The sequence below is a fragment of the Symphalangus syndactylus genome, chromosome 19, assembly GCF_028878055.3.
Source record: "Symphalangus syndactylus isolate Jambi chromosome 19, NHGRI_mSymSyn1-v2.1_pri, whole genome shotgun sequence".
Classification (NCBI taxonomy): Eukaryota; Metazoa; Chordata; class Mammalia; order Primates; family Hylobatidae; genus Symphalangus; species Symphalangus syndactylus.
The window spans coordinates 76916758-76942935 of NC_072434.2; the positions used below are offsets into that span (position 1 = coordinate 76916758).

Sequence of the window (26178 nt, forward strand, 5' to 3'; positions counted from 1 at the left end):
TGAGAAATTAAGTGGACAGTTAATCACCACCAGAAATATCTTTTTCTTAAATTAGAAAGATCAACAATATGTTTTATGAAAAATGAATAAAAGTTACTTTATAAATATGAAAAATTTTAAGAGTTTAAATTATAGGTCTAATCTCAGCATTCAGAAAGGCAGGTGGGCTTCACTTTCAGCAAACTTGACACGTGAGTGCAATGCGAGGATTCTGGGTCTCAACATCAGCTCTGTCCCTTACCACTGCCAGACCCTGGGCAAATTTCTTAACCTGTTTTCTTATCTGTAAATTGAGGATAATAACAGTATCTACCTCCGAAGGTTTCTCTGAAGATAATCTGAGTTAATATTAGTGAAGCACTTAGAACAGTGCGTAGCATAGGGTAAGCATTATATAAATGTAGTTATAGAAAGTGACCCAGGAAAGGATTATTCACGAGTAGGAGTCCTTTCTATTGAAAGAGTTTAACACAGGGTTCCTGCAGTAGCAAGCTCCTCCAGTATGCTGTACATATAATCCTATTCTGAAACCCCAGGTGAGCAAAGACCTTTTCTGATACATGTATAAAGCAAGTATCATAAAAGACGAATAAAGTATAAAAATAAGAATGATATTAAAATGAACTTTTTGTAGAGGTTCAAGAGGAAATAAAGAAACAAAATAAACGGACCCATTTTCAGGGTCTCTGCGTTTTGGAAAACACTGCGGTATTAAGTAAAATTAACCATCAAACAAACAAAGCGCCTCATCTACTCCTATGAAGAAACTTAGTTGCTGGTGGCTGGTCTGGTGCCCTTGAGTATGACTGGTGGCTCCCTCTCTCTGGGTGCTAACTGTGGGTCTCGGGAAGACGCTGCACTGCCTCTCCAATGACATCCACACACGTGGAACACCAGGTCGGGAGAACAGTAAAGCAACATGACCAAGGTGACCTGAGGAGTAAGACAAGCAATCAACAGGCATGGAGAATAGGAGCTAATGGACTCCTCTCATTCACTGGGGTGCACGCCAGTTAGGAATAGGAGCTAATGGACTCTTCCCATTCACCGGGGTGCACACCAGTTAGGGAGCCCTAACATGAAAACCGTGCGTCTAGACAACGAGCTCTGAAGCCCTGTATGTTATTTTCCCAAGTGTATTTTGAAAAATTTCAGAGCTACAGAAAAGGGAAAGGATAGTAGAATAAACATCCACATACTCTTTTTCTAGATCTACTAATTCCTCTCTCAACCATCTGAGAATTAGCTGCAAGCGTAAAGACATCATACTCCTACATTTCAGCATTTATTTCCCAAGAATAAGGACATCCCCCAAGTAGTTAACCAAGTGATGATCACGTACAGGACATCAGGCATTAATGCAATACTGTTACCTAACAGACAGTCCGCATGCTAGTTTCCCAACTGTCCCAATAACGCTTATGGCCTTAGTTTCCCCATTAAGAACCTGATGAAGGACTGTGCACTGCCTTCCACTACCCGTGTGTCTCATGTATTTCAAAGCCTCAGATGATCCCCGAGATGTTTTGTTGTTGAAGGCTGGGGCACTCAAAGTCATGGTCTAGTTAATACACTGCAGGTGTGTAGGTTACTCACTTTTCCCCCTTAAAATGACCAAAGTGTATAGTTTTGAAAATGTATAGGTAATGATAGCGTGATCACAAACTCTATGTATTTTTCCGTTTGTTTTATAACATTTTCTAAAAATCAGATTTCATTAAAAATGTCTTTTATCCCAACTGTAAGATATTTTAAAGTTAACTTGAAGAATAAATGTACAGAATCCATTTGATGAGCAATATGGCACAATTCCTTGTTTAGTAGCAGTTGTATCATTACAGAAGTGTTCTCTGATGCTGATAACATTCTAGAATGTTGCCCACAAACTTTTCATGAATCCTTTCCTTTTGGACTAATGCTTTTCTTTCAGAGTTATACTGCCAACGCCCAGTCATTTGTACCCAGAGAATGGTATGGTGGCATGAATAATGATAAACAGCCCAACATCGTGTGTGCCATTTACAGGAGAATCCAGAACATGGGGTTTGTTTTTGCAGTTGATTTATTTCATTTTGCAAAGCCTTAGTTAGGCTAGCATAAATACTGCTTGGTATTCTGAGCTCCTATCTAAATGCCCTGCCCTCGAAGAAAGAAAAAAAAAATGCGTTTGCTAAATTAAAAGAACTGAGCAGCAGGAGAAAGCAGGCTAGATATATGCTTGTTCTGCTTAATAGATGATTCCTGTTCCCCTATCCTCTTCCTCACAAGAGTGTAACTTGTCTTAAAGAGCTGTAAGTCCTCCCTTTGCCTCCTTAGTACAATCTTGGAATCGTGCCGTATACACAATTCTGTACTTATTTAACTCCCGGGTGGCTGCCAAGGAATGTGCGTGTGTGTGTGCTTGGGGCTGGAGGAGGCTGCTATGGTGTCGGTGGTGAAAACCCAGAGTTAAAGAATTAAGAGTACACCATATACTGATTGGGACTCCTGACACTGTGAACTGGGAATGGTGGATCCCACATTCCCCCTACTTCCCTAGGTTACCCAGGCACTGGTTTATTAACTCCATCAATAAGCATTTATCAAGCATTATTCCTAGTTCCTTTCTTCATTCAAAAAATATTCAGATGCCTGCCATGTGCACAGAACCGTATTAAGTGTTGTGGATACAAGCGAACAAGATAGGCCATGACCCTATCAGCTCAAAACACGAATGCTCCAGTGAGGGGAAGGTAGCGATAAGTGGCCTTCCCGTGGGAAGGAATATGCAGTAAACACAAACAATTTTATTTAGAGGTGGGTGCTATGAAGAAAATAACACGCGGGTCAGGGGCACGGAGCACTTGGAGGCAGAAGTGTGGGTTTAGGCAGGATGGTCACCCATATCAGTTCCTGAAAGTTTATTCTGCTCTTCTGTTACCTGGGCTACTCCCAGTCACAACCCAAGCCCTCCAGCAGTAGGCCTCGGCTTGAGGGGACTGCAAGGCTGCCTGAACTGGGACAGGAGAGGAAAGTACAGGGCTAAGGGAGCCTTCCTCATGGCCGCCCATGCCCCAGCTGGGGTTGGCATTTCAGAGTTTGCAGAATCTTTGTGTGGCTTGATAGGTTGGTCCTTCGTCCTCTAATGAGTCACCTGCCTTTCACTCAACACACAGAAAACAAGGCAAATGCTATAAATCCCACCCCTCTTCCTCGCCTCCTGTGCAGGTCGGGGGGCAGGCAAGAGGAAGTGTTAAAAAGATTTCATTCAATGACTGAATTCCACGCTGAGCAAAAGCCTAGGATGCAAGTTGAAATGTGGCTTCAAAGCCACCATCAACGAAGAATTACAAGAAAAGGGCAGTCAAGTGGTAAAAGATTCCACTCACTCAGCATCTATCACTTATACAACAGCTGGGCCACATCCAATTTAGAGTGGCGGAAGAAAGTAAAATCAATCAGAAATCCAATCTAGCACTGTCATATACTTTCTAATAGTCTAGCCCATTACATTTGCGAATGGTTAAGGTAGTCATGAAAATCCATTTCAAATACCGGTAAATACCCCTACCAAATATCAACAAATGAATGTACTCTGAAGGCAGTCTCCATAGAAATTTTACTTAATAATAATAATACAAAACTCTATTTGTGATGCCAATGACATCTGTCCAAAAAGGTGTCATGAAATCAGCTCTTTTACAAATCACCTAAACTTTGAACTAGATGTTAGCAGGTTCTGCAATCCCAAGATGGTCTCTACAGTATGACCACTATTCCTGAAATTAAGCCAGGAAAAATTCAGATAACCAAATTCACTGATAATCCTTAATTATTATATTAGTTATTAGTACTAAACCTATTTTAAGTCAAATTATTAAATAGAACTGGTTAAAAAGTAGTAGGAATGTCTATTTTGAAAATAATCTTCATATCCTAAGCTCCCTCTGCATGGTGGACACGCATGATTTCTACTCTCTGGCATCCACTCCCCCTTCTCCAGGTCAAATAATGCCCTGCTTCTCTTCTGGGGCAGTGGCTGTATTTGCCATTCCTTGGCTGCACGGCTTGGTGACAGGGACTGACCCCCAGCCCAGGCTGAGGGCCCTGACTGCCCTAGACAATGCTACCCCCTAACCACATGATTAGAACTAAGAACATGTGAGGAGATACGGGGGTGGTGTGGGGGCGGGGGGTTGGCTTTGGAGAAGGCAGAAACCTGTTTCTTCCGCAGAAACTAGAAAAAAACTACTTTCTACCTGGGGACAGACGAGCGTGACTGTGGGAGGTCTGCAGGTGGCACAGCTGTTTTCAGCCAAGAGAAGAATGCTGACATTTTGGGAAATGGTCATGTGGAGTGGGAAGATGGAGGCAACCTGGTCCTGCACAGTTATCATTTTGAGCTGCTGGGTCAAGCAGAACCCTGAAAGTGCTAGACTTGTTGGTTACACGAGCCCCAATATGACCCTGGTTGCGTGAACCAATCGGCATGGAGTTTCTTTAACTTGTAATGTAAAGGTCCCTGAATGACACTCAGTGGTGGGGTGAGGGGGGACTCTGAAGGGGAGCCTAAGGAACATAAAAAGCCTTTCACCGTGACCGCTACAGGTCTGCCTTGAGCACCATCATTTGGAGAAATGCTCCCTCACAGCACTAGGTACCTGCAAGAAATATTCCCATTCTTAGTTCATCTGACTCTGCCCTCCAGCATTTAGACTCTGCCCTCCAGCATTAGGCTCTGCCCTCCAGCATTGTGGGCAGGAGTCAGAGAGTAACTTGGAGCTGAATCAGGGAAGGCCTTGGAAACAAGCAGAAAAACGACAGTGGTAGTTGCTATAAATAGTTAAATTCTGTCCACAGCCAAAGTGAAGGAATGCATTTCTTTGTCCTTTGCCTAGTCTTTGAAAGTGAAGGCAGAAATTGCAAATTAGGTATTTTAAAACCACTGCAGAGAAGTATGTCAAACAGGAGTTTAAAACCACTCATAAGGAGATATTAAACATCTACACTTAGAGTACTTAGAACACAGTTCCTTTACACTTAGCTAGTCTTTACCGAATGAACCCCAGCTGCAGAGCTGAACACACTTTCATTGTTATACTCATGATCTCAGGCCTCCCCTGCTGTCGGGGCCGTAGGAACAGGGAGGACGTGTGTGCATGTCCTCACGGCAGGGAGCTCCACGTGCTCCACACACATGCTGCCCTCATGGCTTCCTACTACTATGGTCTGAAGATTAGTGAGTGCCACCTCTTCTCCAAAACATGTAGGGACAACAGGTTGAATTAGGAGACAGACATAAGTGTCCTGACTAGAGCAATTAATATCTCTATTGACTTTTCACTCAAACTTAATAGGAAAAAAAAAACACAAACAAGGGACTTATTATTAACATGCAAACTTTCACATTTTCGTATTGTAGAACAAGCCCTTCCTCTGATGTCAGACAGCTAGGAAAAATAACACCAACCTACCTGATGCCCCTACTGCTTACAGTTCAGGTTCTGCCCTATCCCAGCGGGCAGGGCCCAGGTGGCACCAGCAGGTACTACTCTGCAGTGCTGTGGGGCTTACCTGGAATGAGAGGATATCTCACTGAGATCGCCCATGCTGCCTTCCGCAGCACTGCCGGCGGAGATGGCGGACGCGTAGCCATGCACAGAGTATAACTTGGCCGGCTCGTCGTCAGGCCCAGAGACGTCCGCAGCGTCAGCCCACTGCTCGGCCCGGCTGTGGATCAGGGACCTGCTGCCTGCCAGGTGCACAGGGCCAAGGATGGTGGCAGGCATGCACGGGGCTGTGTCGATGCCACTGTCGGTGGAGGCCCCTTTGATGTAGGTCAGCCCCAGTAACTCGGGATCCATCAGGTCGCCAGACCCAAAGTGCTTGTCGTCACTGTTGCTGGACGTGTTGCTGGAGAGCGTGTTGCTGCTGGAGTGACTGGAGCAACTTTTATCCCCAATCTTGAGAAGAGAGAGGAACAGAGAGTCTTCAAGTGAATCTTGAACTCAGGTGCTTCTCACCCTGACTCAGGGGGCTACAAGCCATGGGATCGCACCCGAGCCCTTTCTGCTCACTCTTCAATGTGGGCAATGACAGGATTTCCTTTTTCAAAAGCAACCTGGTTTTGTGCAGAAGTCTCTAATTCATACTTCTTCCCATAATTTATCTAAGTTAAATGGGTATCTTTAAGTCTTTATTTAATTATTTGTGCATGAAGCACAAAAGTATGGCCACAGTGTCACTAGCAAAGAAAATAATAAACAAAGGTGATATAAACTGGGAAGGAACATGGAAAATTAACACAAGGAAGAGAAAGACCACTTACTAAGAAAATGCTTCTATGACAAATTATAGTGCCAGCCTTGAGTTTGGAGGAGAAGGCTCAGGTTCCAGTCACAAAGGTAGAACTTTCTGACTAATCACTTAACCCTCTCTGTGCTTGTAATAGCGAGCTTACATGATTCTTGTGTGAAGCTAATGAGATAATATATGCAGAAGCACTTGGCTGCTGCAAAGTACACAGTAAACACGAAGAATCTCTCTGTGACAGCCCCAGTCAAATTGCGTCCCAAGCCTTTAAGAAATGGGACTCTCTTGAGAGTAAATAGGTCTGAAAAAGAGTCAATGCTTTTGGTTGGGGTGGGGGGTCTCTGGAAGACAAAAAGCAAATAGAACAGAAGAAACGTCCCTGTCTGTACAATGTACTCACACAGACACGGCCTCTCTTCAGTCTGGGAAAAGCAACAAGATCTGAAGCATCAGCAAAGGGCTTTGGAATCATAAGAACGAGCCAGGCCCCGGTAGATTTTAAAGCGGTTTGGCCTTATCTTTTTTTTATTCCAGCCTATCAGATCCTTAAGCAAATCACCTTGACCTTTTTATCATACACCGATATTCTCAAAACTACGCCCACACCATGTATCCCTTTGCTGAAACCAATATGAGAACATTGTAAAGGTGGATTTAAATAGATACGGTGAGGCTGACTCAAGACAAGGTCGCAGTCACAGCTGAGGGAAGAAATGTCACATGTGTTTGCTAAGAGACAAATGCAAAGCTGGCTGATGACACATTAAGAAAGAAGAAAGACATAGCTTAGTTCAGGACCTTATAAATTATCTTCACCTGAACATTTTCAAAAATAAGCCACTTTAAAATGTTGGCTTTATTTGTAATAACCAACAATTCCTGTTCTGCATTTCAATGGAAGTTTTGCTTCATTGGGCTACAGTCTCCCTTGAGGCTCACCTCCCAGGGTTTCTTCAAGGGGTAAACATGGCAACACATGCAAAGGACTGAGAACTACCACGTGGGCGCTGCTCTACCCTGACATGTGTAATGGGTGGCTGCGGCCGTGGTGATTAAATCATCTGTGACTGTACAGTAAATGGCTACCTATGGGCAGAGTTCCTCTGACCACACACACTGATTAGCGGTTTCTGCTTCTGTTTTGTGCCACTAAATCGATAAGTGGTTAATAGATTACAAATGGGAACATGATTTAGTAACTACTGCACTGGATATTGAGGATCAAAAGGCTGAGGATATAACTTTGGCTTTGCCACTAATTTGCTGTGCAATCTTTCTTTGAGGTCCTTTATAAATCAGGAAGATAGTTTCCCTTTTTAACCTCACCTCTAAGAGCCCTGTGAGGTAATGTGATCTTGAGCATCCCCAGGAAGCAGGCTGTACCACTGTGTGCCAAGACAGATCAGTCCTGGCTAGGCCAGTGAAGGGCTTATGAACAACGGACTTACGTGAGAAAGCTTATTGGGGGAATCTTTGCAACTTCCATCTTTCTGCAGAGCTCTTTCTTTATAGGGACCCAGGACTTTGGAAGGTGGGCCATGCCATTTGGTTTCTGTCACATAAAAAGAGAGGAGTTGAATTTCCAATTTCCAGTATTACCATAAGAGTAAAGAAAACCAGGAGTCAGACAAGTGGTTTGGTAAACACGAACAGGCTTGTGGTTCTAGGACTTTCTGGTCTTACCAATGGATATGCCACAAAAGTAGACAGAACCACCACCATAAAGTGTTCACTTTCTGCAGGTGCCACAACCACAATCAACCATGACCACACCCCCTCCTGCATGTGGAGACCCAGCTCATCACCTCAACTTGGTGCACATACGTTGAATGAGTGAATGAATAAAATGAAGTGATGGGAGAGGAGGGGGCAGGGAGGGGGAAAGGCAGAGCAAGGGAGGTCAATTTCCAGGAGTTCCTTATTACCAGGGTGCCTGCTTGCTTCCATGGTGTCTTCCCTCTCCCTGGCTCCGTCACATTCCAAAGGGCCTGAGCCCTGGTGTTCGAGCAGTAGAGGGGACTGGCACCTGAAAAGAACACAGAGCTGAGCCTGTCCCTTCTCAACCGTGCCACCTGCCAGCAGGCACACAGGAGTGCTGGCTTCCAAGTAGGCTATGTGAGGGAAAGCCCTATCCAGGAGCTGGTTTTTTGGCAAATAAAAATGCAAATTGTCAGCTGAGCCCCGCCAGAGAAGCTAAAAGCATCCGAAATTGTGGGATCTGGTTTAACCGGAGGGTCAGAAAAAGCAGCTGGATGACAGCCATTTACAGATAAAGAAGGGCTGCTGCAACCAGGAGGTTGAAGGACTGTCCAGGATCAGACAATGTACCTGCAAGCTAAGGAGGAGGTCGCATTTTTTACGTTATGCTTAGAATACATGGCACTGACATATCTTTATATTAAATTTTTCTAAAGAAAAAAAGGGCCGGGCGCGGTGGCTCCTGCCTGTAATCCCAGCACTTTGGGAGGCCAAGGCGAGCAGATCACTAGGTCAGGAGTTGGAGACCAACCTGGCCAACATGGTGAAACCTCCTCTCTACTAAAAATACAAAAATTAGCCAGGCGTGGTGGCGCGCGCCTGTAATCCCAGCTACTCAGGAGGCTGAGGCAGGAGAATTGCTTGAACCCGGGAGGCGGAGGTTGCAGTGAGCCAAGATCATGCCATTGTACTCCAGCCTGGGCGACAGACTGAGACTCCATCTCAAAAGAAAAAAAAAAAAAAAAAAAGAAAAAAAAGATTAACTCTAGACTACATCCAAGTAGACTTTGTTTTATGAAAACCCCAAATATGAAAGAAATAAGTAGAAGAAAATTTATTCACGTTACAAGGTGATCCTTATTTACAGAATTCTGGTTGAAGACCTTGGTTTACAGAAAAAGCCAGAAAAGCTTTTACTGTTTATACAAAAAAGAAAACCAAAAAAGCCAACATCAAAAAATCCTCTCTTCTCTTAAAATGCAACGTAATTTAGAAAGTTGCTTGACATACAACTTTTAAGAACTCCGTCTATCATCTAAGGGAAGGAACACATATAACTCAGACTGCATATGGAGAGAAATTTCCCCGTGCACCTGCAGGAGCAGTGATATAAACTGCTCCTCAGAGTGGAGTCCTTCCCACTGACCGGACATTCTCTCCTCTCAATCAGTGTGACCAGCTCCTAACTCCAACCCAAAGCAGCACCAAGTCACATAGGCCCCGGCAGACCACTCCTTAGGAGCGCATCCTGGCGCCACACTCCCTCTTCTCTTGCCAGAGGTGATGGGATTGGTCAACTCGGTGTCTTTGTTCACAGAAGTCCTCAGGCTCTGCCTGAGCTGCTGGCTCCCGGGGACTGCGTGGATACTACAAAGGGCAGCTCTCAGCTAGGTGTGCTGGGGCAACCTCCCAGTGCTTCTCAGACAGGAAGCAAAAAAGTCAGATGCTAAACCCACTTCTCTGATTTTGAGCGGTGTTTCCTCATCAGCAATTTAAGTCAGGAGGCAACTAAGCCCTCACATCCTTAATTTTCATGTTCTGTAAACCTTTCCTCATCAAAAAGGAAAAAACAGGCTGAGAACATAGACAAGTGAGCGTTACCTATATAGAAATAAGGAGCTTTCCAACCTGGACAAGTCACTTGTTAAAAGCATGTCTGGCATTGTTATATTCCCCAAATGGCCCCGGGTACAGCAGGCACACAGTAAATGCTTTTGAATGAGTCACAGAAACAGGTTCCTCCCAGTGGATAACTAAGATAAAAATGAACGGTACCCGTCGTAGCCCACTTGTGGTCTCCAGGGTCCACTCCCGCCGGGTCCAGGGTCGCTGGAGGATGACTGGTTGCTGGGCGAGCTTCTGAAAGGTTGAGTAGAGTCATTAACAGGGCACTGAACTATCTGCCAAGCCCCTTGACCGGGCCTGTTTTGTTTCACAAATAAATATACTTTGAGAATGACAAAGAAAAGGAAGAAAAACATATTGCCATGTGAAACAGAATAAATCATGGAAAAATAAACTAAGAATCGGTGATGCCTGGGGATATCAGTGGTTTATGATTGGCAATTTGTCCTAGGAAAGAGGTATGACAGGACAAGCCTTCACTGTCTAAAGATTTAAAGCACAGATAATGATTCCCTCCCAGAGAAATACAGAAGAACAGCAATAAAATTTCTGAGAATACAGAATTATGAAAACATTACTAATTCTTATTATGTGAAATTTAAAACAAGTCACGTTTTAGTTCTATACTTAAAACTTATGCAAAAAGAAAAACCTAAATTTGGCAAAACCATTTATTTTCACACATCTCTTGAATGTAATCCTATTTATCTTTTTTTCAGACATGCAAAAATGAAAAATACTCATGAAAACTCACTTGATGAAGACGTGCTTGCCAAGTTTCCCTTTTGCTACTAGAATACTTCTGGTTTTTTCCTATAATTTACTTAAATTAGAATTACATAATTTTACTTTAAGTAAATTTTAATTTAATACAATTTACTTAAATTATGATTATTTAAATTTACTTAAATAAGGGAGGTTCTGCAGACCCCCTTCCTTCTACATGTTGCCCCTTCTACCAGGGCTATCTATGTACATTTCTTTGAATATGGTAAAGTTATAAACTTAGCAGACTTTTGAGTTAGGAGACCCAGAGCCAAGATGATTGAATGCTAAATTAAATTAACACCTCTCCTGCATTCACTCTGGAAAGAATGAAAATTGGAGAAGGGAGAGGATGACCACAAGTTTTATCAATTAATTCTGGTTAATATTTATATAAGCTTATCAATTAATTCTGGTTAATATTTATATAAGCTTACTAAGTGCCAGGCCCAGTTCTAAGCATTTTACATATATTGACCCATTCAGTCCTCAAAATTTCCTGATGTGGTTTGTCAGATGAGGAAACTGGAGGTTCAGAGAGGATGAGTGCCAGGCCCATGGTTACAGTACATCAAGTAAGTTAGAGCCGTGATTCCAGCCTGGCTCCCAGTCTGTGACCAGAGCCTGACACGTCATAATTGAGAAAACTCGTGGCATTACCGTGCCTACATGTTACATAAAAGTTAGAATAAAAGGAGTAGGAATTAACAACAATAAGAAATTTATTATTTTGTTTTGTTAAAATGATCTATGCAAATTAGGCATCTGAAAACCCTCACCAGCTTCCAATGGTACTAGATTTAACTTTTAAACAAGTGTATGCATTCTTCTTTGAAAAAATAATTTTAAACTCAACTCACTTTGCTTAAAAGGCGAAAAGCAAAGAGGAAGTCCTAATGAGCTTGGAACCTCTTAAAGTATTACTCACATTATGATGACATTTAAGCACTGATTGTTCAGTTTTATTTATGCTCAAACCTGTTCACACTTTCCTAGCGGCTCCAGCAGAATAGTTTCTGGGGCAACTTTCCCATCTTGGTGAAGAGAGCCAGTGGACAAGGAGGAAGGATACTGGAAAGAGGAAAAGCTGTGACCCTGGTGGGCAGAACCTGCATTTTACCAGCACCATCTCAGGGCCAGGAGAGTGCGCGACCCCAGGCACCACTGTGTCTGGGGCCTGCCTTGCTACCCTGCTTGCCAACTTGTTTTGAACAAGCTAACTCAGAAGTGATTAAGCAAAACCCTCCCTACAATGTCAAGTTCTCACCCCAGTGATTTCCAAGGGCCGCCCTTGAGGAAAGGAACCAGCATTACCTCGTGCCATCGGGCAGCTTCCGGTCGAAGGAGGTGCTTCGAGGAATGGCGGCCTGGGCCTGCTGGAGCAGCTGTTGGCACGGCAGCCGGTCGGGCGTGCCGGGGATGGGGGAAGCTCTAGAGAGGGGCTGCAGGGCAGGAGTGGGCACCCGGTGCCACGTGGTGTTCCTCCTGAAGGGGGTTTTATACTCGCAGGGGGTGCCCTCGCTGTCGAGTTTATATTCCACCATGGGGATCCGGCAGAGCTCTGAACACCCTCTGTTGGGCCAAGAAGAAATGGTGAGAAGGGAAGCTCGCAGCCGAGCCGTCAGCATGGCTTACTCACAGCTGGGCCCATCAACACATGTCACATGGTGTGTGCCTCTCCCGGCTCCAAGTCAATGATGCAGAGCGATCCACCCTTAGGAGCATCTCACCTATAATAAAACCACATTCCCACACTATTCAATTCCTCTTCTGCCAGCAATGACTGCGTCTAGAAATGAGAAAGGCTGTTTGTGGCTTTTTTCCTGGCTGCCGTGCAGCCACACACATCATCTATGCTGGTACCTGCTAATACAGCTGTATGGTTATTAAAATGTTCCAACTACCAGTGTGTAAGGAGCTGCTGTCCCAAGACCCCCAATACACAGCTAAAAAAAATTAACACCTGGCACAGCAGAGGCCTCCAGGACTTGTAGGTTAAATATTTTAAATATATTTCTGGAGATAACAAGTACTATCTCCGGTAATTAGAAATCTAAAGTCCAGAGACATTAAACACCTTGTCCACAGTTACTCAGCAGGACCAAGACTGGGCCTCTGGTCCTCACATCCACTCCCAGGGACCGTTGAAATAAGACCCGCTAAGCAAATGTTCCTCACTTTTAGGGATGATGGAAATATCCATTATCTTGTTTGTGGTGACTATTTCACACATGGGCCCAAACTCATCAAAATGTATGCTTTGTATACATGCAGTTCATTATGCATCAACTACACCTCAATAAAGTTGTAGAAAAAATCTTACTAAATGGAAAGAGAAAAGCTTCCTTTTGTCTGATACTTTATTCTTCAAGAAAGTCTTTGGTTAAATACAGCATAACCAGTCTTAGTGACCAAAAGAACTAGGCCATGTCTGTGTTCAACATATGGGAGTTGGTGGATTCTAAGGTTTCTCTATCTTTCTCTGTCTGTAGTTCCTCCTTATTACAAGCTTTGTATGAGATTTATCTTCCTGAAAACTTCAATGTCTCCTTAATGCCTTTCAGACACACCATGTGCCTAGCACTGGCTTGCCCCCAGTCCCTCCATAAGCACGTGGCCCATACAGCAGACGCCAGAGGTGGCTCACAGAGCCACTCAGAGTCCTCTGAGCACCTGAAATGGGCTTGTGTTTGGAGGAATACAGTGATTTCATTTTCATTAATTTAACTTTAAAAACTGATACTCTGATTCATTTTTTAAGTGTTTAGAATAACTTGGGTATGTGAATCTATGTTTTCAACTTTACATTTTACGAAATATAAACAGCGAGTACTCAGGATAAAACTTAGCATCTGATTTGAGATATGCTGTCAGTGTGAAATGTACTCCAAATTTCAAAGACATAATACAAAAAATAATGTAAACTATCTCATTAATAATCGCTTAAGAGATGATAGTATTTTGGAGATATAAGGTTAAAATATATTACTAAAAATAATTTCACCTGTTTCTTTTTACGTCTTTTAATATGGCTACTGGAAAATCCAGATAAAATCTTTCTATTGGACAGCCCCCTGCAGAGGAACCCGGCCTGCCACAGCTCTCTGCATGTTGTCTATCTACCCCCAGCTGGCTGATCTGCTCCAGTCCCACCTCCTGGCAATCGTATCTCCCAGTCTGACCCAAATCTCAACTTAAATCTTGCCTTCTCCATAAGATTTGCTGACTGTGCTGCACAGTGCAAAGGATGGCAAGCCATGGTACAATTTAAAAAAGGTGCGTGCTCTGCACAGATGCCCTGACAGACACAGGCCCCTGTGCAGAGAATGGCTGAATTTCAGTGGTCCCTCACCACTGCAGGAAGGCACCTTTCTGACATAAGCCATGCAAGTGCATGCAATAGCCCCATTCTTGGCTATGGGGGCCTTGTCTATTTACAACCAGGATGGATCAGTATGATCCAATATTCATGGTTTTGGCTCTGGCTAGTTGATGGATATTGCTGTTAGGCATTTCATATATAAATTCTGTCTTTCCAGGTAATTAGCAAACTTCTAGGACAGAACTGATCATATCTTTAATTAATATGCATATGTGGAATCAAAAGCATTGAACATGGGTGATAAATAAGCTTTAATAGATTAAAAATACTTCATTTATATAATCTGAACAGATATTTTAAACTACAGTTATATTAATATAATCAGGAATCAGAGTTATGAATCACTTTTTTATTGAGTCTGAGAGAAGTGAAAAGCATAGTTAGTAAAAGCTGTCACAATTCAGGGAAAACCTGAGTGTCCATCATGTGAAAGTCAGGTGTGGCTTTTAGTTACCATAGTTACTCTCTTAAACTGGCATCACAGCTCCCTAAAAGGTCACAGACTAGACAGCTTTCCCATGTGCTCAAGTGATTAGTCAGGGACTTAAGACTCTATAGCCTAAAATATATGATTTAAGTCAGCTATGACTAAGGTTCCCACCAATTGCACAGTGCAAGGCGTACTGTTAACTTGACCAAAGTCAGCCTGCAAAGCTAATTGGTGCAGTTCAGCAAGGACATGGGAAGACTAGATAAGTCTCAACTTTAGAATTCAATTTACCATGATGGCAAAGCAGTCAGCATCCCAAGCCAGTGCCTCTCCCTAGACATTCCAGAGTCAACATAAAACAACAACAACAACAACAACAACAACACTTCCTAATATTTGCCCTTTGAGAAATCTATTAGAACAAGAGATCACTCTGTTAAAAAGCAGAACTCCACCGTCAGCGTGGTATAGTAAAAGTTTAAGCCTTTTCTGAAAATCATCACGACAGAACAAGGAGAACAAGAAACAGAAACAACCTCAACTGCCAACTGAATTTGGAGATCCCTGAAACTCTAATACACAGTATGTAAAGGTGGAGGTGAATGGAAGAAAGGTTATGGTTTAGCAGAGCAGAGGAAGGTGTGCAGAGGGAAAAATCAGTAGGAAGGAAGACCACTGTCCTTGCAGAACCCCAAAATGGTGCAGGGATGGGAAGCAACAAGCACTGCAGAAGGCCAAGTGAAAAGGGAGATTTAGGCACAGAAGTTACTTAGATAGGAGGAACAGGAGTTCGGCCCTGGGCCCTGAGGTCCACACAGCGCCTGGCCTAGTCAGGCAGTAGCCTATCCCCTACCACTGCGGGGCAACAGCAGTGGTTTTTAGAGAACAGAAAAGATGCAGTCAAGGGCATGAGGTGCAGAGGAGAATAGGGATGAAAATGACAAGCCTAAGGCAGAGGTGAGACCCAGGGTCACTTCTCCTTCCTCCCAACTTGGCCTCAGAATGCTCACCACCCCACAGAGATCAAAGAAGATGGTTCTCTAGAGAAAAGACAAGCAGATGTAAACCATCCAATCACTCTGCAGTGGAGCTCATGGAGCAACCAGATCGCTAAGAAGAGGAGGAACTTACGAGAGTTAAAATCAAACATTAAAAAATCCAGTAAGACAGTTGGAAGGTAAACTGAGAAATTCTCTCAAACAGTTATGAGAGAGAAAAACTTAAGAAAACTGGCCAGGCACGGTGGCTCATGCCTGTAATCCCAGCACTTTGGGAGGCTGAGGCGGGCAGATCACGAGGTCAGGAGATGGAGACCATCCTGGCTAACACGGTGAAACCGTGTCTCTACTAAAAATACAAAAAATTGGCCGGGTGCGGTGGCAGGCGTCTGTGGTCCCAGCTACTCAGGAGGCTGAGGCAGGAGAATGGCGTGAACCCAAGAGGCGGAGCTTGCAGTGAGCCGAGATAGCGCCACTGCAGTCCGGCCTGGGTGAAAGAGCGAGACTCCATCTCAAAAAAAAAAAAAAAAAAACAACATAAGAAAACTGAAGTTCAATCTAAAAAGTCCAGCAACTACCAGACAAAGCTATCACAAAAGAGAAGAGAGAAAAAAAAGGGGGAAAAATTATTAGTATATGAACATTTCTAGAACTAAAAGATATGTAAAAGTGGATTAAAAGGTCCAGAGAGTACCGAGCCCAATGAATAAAAAATGGTCCACATGAAAACACATCATTGAGGAATTCAGACTCCTGGGTTAAGGAAGTAAGCCTACGGTTCTGGGGACGGGGTGGGTGGGAGCCTAAGTGTCTAAGGACCTGGGCGTGGAATAATTCCATTCTTCTCAACAACAATACTAGAAGGTACAAAATATAACAAAGGAAATCCTTGTAAAATTCTGGGTGAAAGTGATTTCTAACTTGTCAAATCCATAGTACTTGGAGCTTGGGACAGAGAAAGAGAAAAAAATAAAAAACAACATCCTAACTTTTGGCTTGGGAAACCAAATTGATGGTAGTGTTAATAGAGAAGAGTGGACTGAATACATCCTCCTAAAGAAATCTTAACACCTGTTTATAGAATATGAGGTAGTGATTTCTCTGTGCATCAGTAAATGTTAGTTCTTATCCTTTATTTTAACTCTGTTTCCCTTCCTGAAAGTAAAATTCACCTCTCTTATTTAGTTTAAGTTACTCTGGATTTACTGAGCTTAACAGTTACATTATTGGTCAAACTGAGTAAATGCAAATTACATTGGGTTGCATTATTTTCTTATAAAATGCTAAGGCTCTAAAAGTTTTGTTCATGGATTTATATTGCTTCCAAGTGTTTTCCATTTATGAAGATACCACATCCCTAGGGCTACTGATTCATCCCCAGCCAAAGACCTAATCAGAAATCAAAGGTAAGATATGACAGTAGATAATAAAACATCAGAAAACCTACTCTTGTCTTCCACTCAAATCGATGCTCTAAGCATCAGTGGATGTTCAGGTGAACACCAGGCTTTGGTGTCTCACAGGTTCCAGCTGCCTGAGTAGTGCACATCAGGAACTGTAACTGACTACCACTGAAGTTAAAGATCCTAGAGTTATACATTGAATGAAAGGAACGTGAACCTTGAATCTTGTGAACCAAAAGGCAACTTTGCATTTCCAGTGCTTGTTTGGCCTTCAAGTTTGTTTGGTATGGTTTTTAAGAGGAAAAAAGAAAGAGAAGACAGATGGCTGAGTAGTGTGGCCTACTTAATTCACGCCCATAGACTGTAGTCTTTATAAGACACTATAATTTAGCTTGCGGCTTGGAAAGAAACATGTAATATAAATGCATAATCATGACTCATATTTTGAGAGAGTGCTGGCAAAAATCTGTGCAATCCATTAAGTTGAAGAGAGAATCTGGGTGGAATTATTTTATCTCCAACCTTGTGCAGAAAGTCATATAGGAAAGGTCTTTTAAAATACTAAGAACTGGCATTCTTTTGCCCTAATAAAAATTAGCTCTTCTCAAAAGAATGGTTTTATTTTAAAATCAAACTAATTTTGTTATTATGTGACACTTTTACAGCAACCACTCTTGTGAACTAGATTTTGCTTTGTTTACTTCTATGACTAAGGTGTGCCAAATTAGTACTACTGATATAAGCGATCATCAAACCTAGTCAAACTCAGTCCCGTTCCATATATATGAGAAATTCCTTAAAGGATGCATACAAAAAATTCAATCAATGTTTAGAGAAATGGGAAAAGGCATAAAAGAAGAATGACAAATGAGCCTGGAGAGGTCCTCATGCTGCAGTGTCCATCAGAAATGGATCTGCGTCCCCCTTGGCATGCATCCTCTCTCCCACTTGGGGGTTTTTAGCACAGGACACCAGGCAAGACACCCCAGCTCATCTGGAGTGTCAAACTTGGGGCTGCTGTGGATGGGGCACATGGCAAATATTTCGATGAGTTAAATGAAGGCTAACTGAAACCCGAACAGACCAAACGCCCAAAACCCTAGCACAAAAAGACATTTCTAAAAAAACAAGCTGCTCAACCGGTGTGTAACTACAAAATTTTTAAAGACTTTTGCTTTCCTGCTACAGTAGAAAAATTCAGACCTCATTGATACACATGCTTGGCTTCCTCTTGACATACCAAATCAAGTCAATGGATGGAAATTGCATTTCTAGCTTCTGGCACATTCCTTACAGTTTGCTTGCCAACAGGAGATACTAAAAAACCTCAAGATAAGGCTGTGGGATCACTTTTATGTATGCATATTGATTTCCTCTTTGCTCCATAACAAATGTACACATCATCAACTTATGCTCCTAATTACCATGCCACGTAGGGATCAATACAAACTCAGCTCTGGGTTAAAAATAAGTGCAATTTTTCACATTTCTTGTCTAGCCAATAACTTTTTTGAGTCTATTCTCTCTTCTCTCTCAAAAACATATGCTGGAAGGCAAAACATCCTGTAGACCAAGAAGGTCATTGAAAATGTGTTAGTTAGTTAAAAATGTGGCATTATCAAACTGTAAGAATAACAAGTAATTCCATTAGATGGCATCCTCAGAGGATCTTTTATTTTACTCCTGTATTCTAAAAACAGTACTACTTGTCCTTCTGAACTCACCATCGTGGGCTTCCTGGGATGGCTTAATCCTGTAAAAGGGACACTCATTAACTTATTCATATTCATACTCATGGGCTTTCTCCCCTGCTTCCTGATGCCTAAAGCTAAGTTTTCTACCAGAAGACTTCTTGGTTACAGCTGCCACCACTTCCTGGCTTCCTGAACATGATCAGCAAAGAGGCGGTGTCCAATCTTGCTCACAGTTAACAGACACCATGGTCACTGCCAAGTACTGTAGTGTATGTGCCCCACAACTTCAGAGGCACCCAGGAAGGCCCCCAAGATGGCATCCACCCACCCAGGCCCATTCCTTTCCAACGACACCTTGGGTTTCTCGGAAGAACCTTCCATTTACCATCAATAATTTGGACACTGAAAGGTAGAATCCCTGCTGGCCAGGCTATGGACTTGCTTCTAAATCATGTCTTCAAACTCTGCAGGCTGACCATCAAGACCATCACTGTTTAAGTCTAGTCAAGCCATACGGTTTTTTCCATTTGTTCCCAACAGGAACCCTAGACACCAAACTATCTCCATTAAAGAGAGAGTTTGGGCTCTAGGCTCAAAACCCAGACATGACTATGTGTAGCTTAGAAATGTGACAACCTCTTAGACCCTCCTCTTGAAAACAGAATAGTAACAGCAGAGGGTGCATTAAGATTAAGTTACATAAAATATGTAAACTTCCTCAAGTGACAGCTTCAAAAGAAAGAAGTTCATTACAAGTAGACATTATTACTTCTGTTTCCACAAAAAGGGGGAAACCAACATTAAACTGCAAAAGGCACATACAATTTTATGAAAGTTCTAGATAACAGATGTTTATAGAGTTCTGGAATTTTAAAGTTTAACTTTCAAATTGAAAAAATCTTTAGAGCTGTAAAATCCCTTCATCTACATTCGTCTGTAGAACAATATATCATTATCCCATTATTTTATTCTTTTCATCTTACATGAAAGTAGGACACATGACTTTGTATTATGCTACTTTGAAACTAAGAAAGGGGAAGAGTCCTAAGGGAATGATGAGTAGCAAAACAAAACCAAAAAACCTAGAGAACCGAGAAAGTTCAAAGGGAAGAATGTATATTCTTATCAAAAAAAGAGAGGGCAGTTAGTTGGACTAGGTACCACAGACTGTGCAGCCACAGCTTCATCTAATCCCATGAGTGGAACTTGCTTTTAGTGGACTCTGAAATTCCCTATTGGTTTTACTTTACTTGGCTACATCACAGAGAACCTTTAAGTGAACCCAATAATCTAAGGAAAAGCCTTACAAAGTACTGCAATGCTATTCTTTAATTCCAATCCACCACCTTAGCGTGTGTAGCACTTTATAGTGTTCCACATACATCATTTGACTTTCACAAAAATTTGTGAGGTACAAAGAAAATCTCCATTTTTTCACAAGAAGGGCTAGAGAGGTTGGAAAGATGATACAGCTAATCAGAGATAGGGTTCACAACGGAACTCAGGTCCTCTGACTCTAAGTTCAGGGCTCTTCCTAAAACACAGGGCTTTTTTTTTTTGAAAACCACCCAAGAACAGTTAATGCAGCCTATGCTATGTCACATTTTTCAGCAGGTGCTAAAAGAATCTTTGGAAACAAAAGCCAATCCTCTAAAACAAATTAATTTTTTTTTAATATTATGCATTTTGTAAAAGAATCCTTTTATAACCCTGGGGATTAAAGTAGTCACTGATATTTTAATCATTTTAATGTCTGTTATGCTAATAGCCTGCTAATAGCTAAAATACTCCAAATTATCCAACAAGGTGACAGGGGTAATTGATGCTCATTCACTTGAATCACAAACTCTTTCTGGTACATAAAAAAATCAAAGGCTTCCAACAGGGAGATAACCACATAGTATAACTTACTGTAAAGGTTAGGGCAGTGGCATACATGAAATAGGCACTAAATGAAATAGTAACTTGCTTTTCAACAAATTCCTTAATTTACAGATAGAGAGATACCCAGAACAGGTAGAAAAAAAGACATCTGAACCATAATCACACTTGACCAAGCCCTCTTACAAAGGTCAGGAATTGAAAAGGTGTTATATGAAAATAGGAAGTGAGGCTATCTGGCACTTACTAATTCATCAGCTTCCTTCCATCCTTTTCCTCCCTTACCAGAAGCAGACACAGGGGCAGATGGTATCTTTGTATCCCCAGTACCTGGCAGAGCCCTGGACAGAAGCTCAGCACGTTCTTGTCAAAATCAACTGCTTTGTTTCTTAGAAAGCTTGAGAGCAGGAATAACATTGCACTGTAATACTTCAAAAGTATACAGAGAAGATTCTCAATAGCTAGCTATTTGATGCCTGATTTTTGAAGAATGTATTTCTATAGGGGAGAATATCCAATGGCTGTCCACTATGGTAGCCACAGTGTAACCTGTCAAGCATGCGATGCTTACTGGTCTAACACAATGCTCATGCTTTACCGCCATCCTCTGCATTCCTCTTACTGTGATGGTAATATCCCAACATTCAAAATGAAAAAGCACGTGGGCACTAAAGTGTAGATTATTACTTGGAGAGGGTGACAGCGTTTTCTACACTACTCTGAGACATTTATTATTAGGTAGTAAGTTGTTGCTATAGTTTGAGAAAAATCACTTTTCAATAGCCAAAATATGAATAAGTACTACTGCATTTTAGAAAGCCAGAAAGACTAAAAGGAGTCCTTGAAAGTCAGATTACATCTGTCCTATCCGTTTTAACAGCCCCAGTGCTCAGCACAGTTCCTGGCACAAGCTAGTTAAGAGTGAGTGAGTGAATGAATGAATGAATGAATGAGTGAATGCAAGGCAATCTACCTTAAATTCCATAATCCTATGTTCTTACTTTAGGGAGTGAGAGAACAATCTGAATGTTATATTGGAGGAACTGGCCAGAGGACTCAGAATACTGATTGTACTTTAGGTTACCTTTGTTCTGTATTGTTTTCACATTTCACATCAAAATTCAATACTGGAGGGTCCATAAGACAATACTAGACATAACTAATTTTTATTATCCATACAAATAAGTTGGAACTCGAATATAAAAAGCTCACTTGAGACACATGCACGCATATGTTCACTGCAGCACTAAAACAACAAAGACATGGAATCAACGTCAATGTTCAACAGTGGTCTGGATAAAGAAAATGTGGTTGGCCGGGTGCGGTGGCTCACGCCTGTAATCCCAGCACTTTGGGAGGCCGAGGCGGGCGGATCACGAGGTCAGGAGATTGAGACCATCCTGGCTAACACGGTGAAACACCGTCTCTACTAAAAACACAAAAAATTAGCCGGGCATGGTGGCAGGTGCCTGTAGTCCCAGCTACGCAGGAGGCTGAGGCAGGAGAATGGCATGAACCCGTCTCAAAACAAACAAACAAAAAAAACAAAAAACAACAAAAAAAAGAAAATGTGGTGCATATACACCATGGAATACTACACAGCCATAAAAAAGAATGAAACCATGTCTTTGCAGCAACACGGGTGGAGCTGGAGGCCATTATCCTAAGCAAATTAACATGGGAACAGAAAACCAAATGCTGTCATGTTCTTGCTTACAAGCGGGAGTTAAACATTGAGTATACATGGACACAAAGAAAGGAATAGACACCGGGGCCTGTTGAGAGTGAAGGATGACATAAGGGTGAGGATGGAAAAACTGCCTGCTGGGTAGTATGCTGACTGCCTGGGTGACAAAATTATCTGTCCACCAAACCCCCATGACACATAATTTACCCACCTAACACACCTGCACATGTACCCCTTGAACCTAAAAGCTGGGAAGAAAAAAAAGTCTGCTTTGTAATGAATAATAAATGGGATAAAGCGTGGAAAAAAAATTAAAAAAAAAAGAAAGCTCGCTTGAGTCCAGACTTCAGCCCACCATTTATTTTATATATGTATGTGTGTAGATATACATATAAAAATAGAAACTGTTAAACTGACAAAATTGAGTTTTCCTTCTATTTCCATATTCTCCTCTCTGCATACTTCAGGGATTTGAATGATCAGGCAACAGACAGCAAAACAGGAGATGAGAACATAAAGTTTTAATTTTTATAGAATGATGAGAGAATAATAATTTAGACTCATGATAACATGAGAAAAATTCCACTGTGTTGCATTATATAGAAAAATGCCTTGGATAGTATGTCAACAAAGTATGAAAAAAAATCACACAAAACAGAAGCACTGCAGCAAGGAATTTCATTTCCATTTTTATTGGACATATTTACTAAATTCACTCACATTATATAACAACTCATGCATAATTCTGATGAGTTGTGACTTCCTTTACATCCTCCTTTTAGGTTGATATGATTTCCTTCAAATGACACTGATAGACTGTCAGTCACCTTTGAAGGCCAGAGGCCAGGGCCATACCAGTGGCTGTAAATTATCCCTTGCAAAAACAAGAAAGATCTTAATTAAGCATTTCTGGCCTCAGCAACTCTTCATCTTTGCCACAGAGACTGTCTGCTTGAGAAACACCCTGGTTCGCCTTTCAAACCTCATTTCCATTTGAAGAGTACTATTCCCAAACTGCTTCTTGCCACTTATTCCCAATGTATATGAATTCACTCCAGGATCCAATCCCAGCACGAGATCAGTTAATAAGTGTCCCTCAAGGGGGATTCTCCCTGCTCAGTGTTCCCTGCAACTCCACAAGGAAAACTAAAAATGGCTCCGACTTCCCTTCACACTGAGGGACAAGCTAGACTGTCACCTCCCTTAGGCTGGCAAATGGGACATCAAAACACAGGTGGCTTTAGATTGAACATAAATACTTTTCTGGGATTTCAAAACACAGGTGGCTTTGGATTCAACATATTAATAAATACTTTTCCTACTAAAGACTGCATTTAATCCAGCAGCTTCTGAGTCAAAACCAAACACCTTTTGACCTGAGGACAAGAGACACTGTCTATTAAATGACAGGCCGCTCATGCTGACCACAGGAGCAGCTGGGCTCCCATGTCAAATGATTTTCTCAGTGATATTCTGGTAGGAAAATACAGGAGTTGATAAATGGCCAAAATGAACTGAAGCATTTTTCACAACATTTATGAGACTAAAATATCTAATAATTCCTTAATTTGGCCATTTTTGTAGTCTTCATAGTGTTTATGTTAAAAACGACTGTAAAAATGTATATGTATATATACACACATACACACAGAAACACACACATGCATATACATGCCCATTTAAATAATATTTCTCCTTCCTCACAAGCACTAAGAGTCAATTTGAGAAAGTTGGAGGTAATTTTCCATGCTGCAAGTCAAATGTATAGCTTTAGCTTGAGGCACATCCTGGTATGTGTTGCTATACGGTTAACAGTACTAAAGGATGTTTGATTTAAAGGGTTTGTATTTTAAATTTTAAAAGGAGTGAAGTGCTACCCATTTCCCCTTAGCCCCTCCTCTACAGTTTCTTAACAAATCTAATAATGCAGAAGGCTAAACATGCTGAGCGCAAGGGTGAAACTGAAAATGACATTTCATACTTACACTTGTGGTCTAAAGCAAAGGGCTGGTATTGCAAGGGTGGTATCTGGTTATGAGAGGTTGTCTGACAACACCAAGCACTTTTATCAGGGCACCCAGACAGTTGCAGGCAGAAAACAAATCAAAACTAACAAAAATGTGGATTTAAAAATTTACAAATTCAGATTCACAGAGAATTGGAAAACTGAATTGAAAGAGTTTTAAATGATACAGGCTAGGCTTAAAGCCTTCATGACCTGCAGAAATGTGGGTGATGGGTGTGCCAATTTTGGAACGTTGCTACTAGGCAAATAGCTAATTCTAATCCTTCTGGCTAAGGTTAAAAGACAGTTACTACAGATTAATCGCGGAAAAAAAACCCTGTATGTTTAGGGAATGACATTAATGAGACTCCTAGGAGGCAAGGGCAAAATCTTTAAATAAATATCTTGCCTAGTTCCAATAAGAGAATTTGCATTAAAAACAAAGAATTAATTATGTGTAGACCAAGGCAGATAACTGACTCCTTAGAGGAAAAACATGCCCTTGGATAAAAAGATAACAGCTGCTGGAACTTTTAAATCGTAGTTTTTGTTTGTTTTAGCTGGAAAACAGTTCAATATTTCGTAGAAAATTCTATCCTCCTAAATTATATTTCTAAATACCAAATATCATGACTTTACCATTTTTATTAAACAGATCTCGTGAAAGCTTTAAAAATTTCTTCCTAACAGTAGACCAAAACTAAAAATAGGCAAGAAATGTTATTTTTTAACCCAAAGGAAGCGCAAGGTAACATTTTTGTCCAATTCTATAGTAATCGGCTGCTAGGACAGATAAAAGACTTGATACAAAGGCAGATAAAAGACTGATTGTTATCAGTAATTAAAAACCTATATTTCTACTAAGGAAGACAGAAATCTTACTGTATGAAAAAATTTCTAACAAATGCTGGAAAATTTACTATAAAATAATTTTACATATACAGTACTTTAGCTTTTAAGGCCTAAAGGATTTGCCTTTTGTTATTTCCAAGACTCATTTTTAATAAATTAATTTTTTATTTTCTTCAGACTCATAGTAGTACATGTGTTTCATGGAACTCTGGAAAAGCAGATAGATTCAACCAGGCAGAATCAGGCAAGGCAAAAGAAATGTCTTAACATGGGACTGATACTCTACAGAGAAATCTTAGTTTCTTAAATCCTTATTTTATAAACATACTGAGCAAATACAGGAAACAAGGACACAGAAAGTGAGGCTGGAGGCAAATGGTAAGATAACTAATAGAGAAAGATTTTTGCAAGATTTTGCACATTAACCATAGAGGAAGACAGTGTAAGTGGCTGTTTTTTCCTAAAAGGAGATCATGGTTTAGCTGATCTATCCAATATGGCAGCCATTAGCAACACGTGGCCAATTAAATATAAATTAATTAAAAGGAAAAATTCGTTTCCTAAGTTGCACTACAGTTCATGTACATAATAGCCACATGTGGTTTGTGGCTACTGCTCTAAACAGTACAGACACAGATCACTGTAGAAACTGCTAATGGAGAGTGCTGGCTTAAAGGATGAAGAAAGGAGATAGAGAAAGGAGACAGCATGCCCTACGTTAGTAAGTCCACAAAGTAGACCCAACAATCTTACTATCTTTGGATAATAAGAATTTCTTTTTTCATATCAAAGAAATTAAAATCAATATGCTAAAGTTTTATTTATTATTATTATTTGAGATGCAGTCTCACTCTGCCACCCATGCTGGAGTACAGAGGCACCATCTCAGCTCACTGCAGCCTCAACCTCCCAGGCTCAAGGGATCCTCCTACCTTCCCCTCCTGAGTAGCTGGGAGTATAGGTGCACACTACTGCACCTGGCTAATTTTTGTATTTTTTGAAGAGATGGGGTTTTGCCATGTTGCCCAGGCTGGTCTCAAACTCCTGGGCTCAAACAATCTGCCCACTTCGACCTCCCAATGTGCTGGGATTACAGGTGTGAGCCATAGCGCCCAGCCTGAAGTTTTATTTTTTTAAATTAAATGTGTGGCGTAATTACGCTAGAAGGTTCTAAGTGCTTTACATAC

General features: G+C 41.5%; 1 protein-coding gene across 6 annotated transcripts in view; it reads right to left on the reverse strand.

Moving 5' to 3' along the window:
• Positions 1–26178, reverse strand: part of SIPA1L2 (signal induced proliferation associated 1 like 2) — a 237876-nt gene that overhangs the window by 35945 nt on the left and 175753 nt on the right. For all 6 annotated transcript variants that reach the window (XM_055234196.2, XM_055234193.2, XM_063614018.1 and 3 more), the window contains 5 exons: positions 11974–12231; positions 10045–10128; positions 8217–8317; positions 7740–7843; positions 5554–5942 (listed from right to left, as the gene is read on the reverse strand). In XM_055234196.2, the coding sequence (XP_055090171.1) occupies positions 5554–5942; positions 7740–7843; positions 8217–8317; positions 10045–10128; positions 11974–12231 (936 nt within the window). The remainder of the gene's footprint in view (positions 1–5553; positions 5943–7739; positions 7844–8216; positions 8318–10044; positions 10129–11973; positions 12232–26178) is intronic.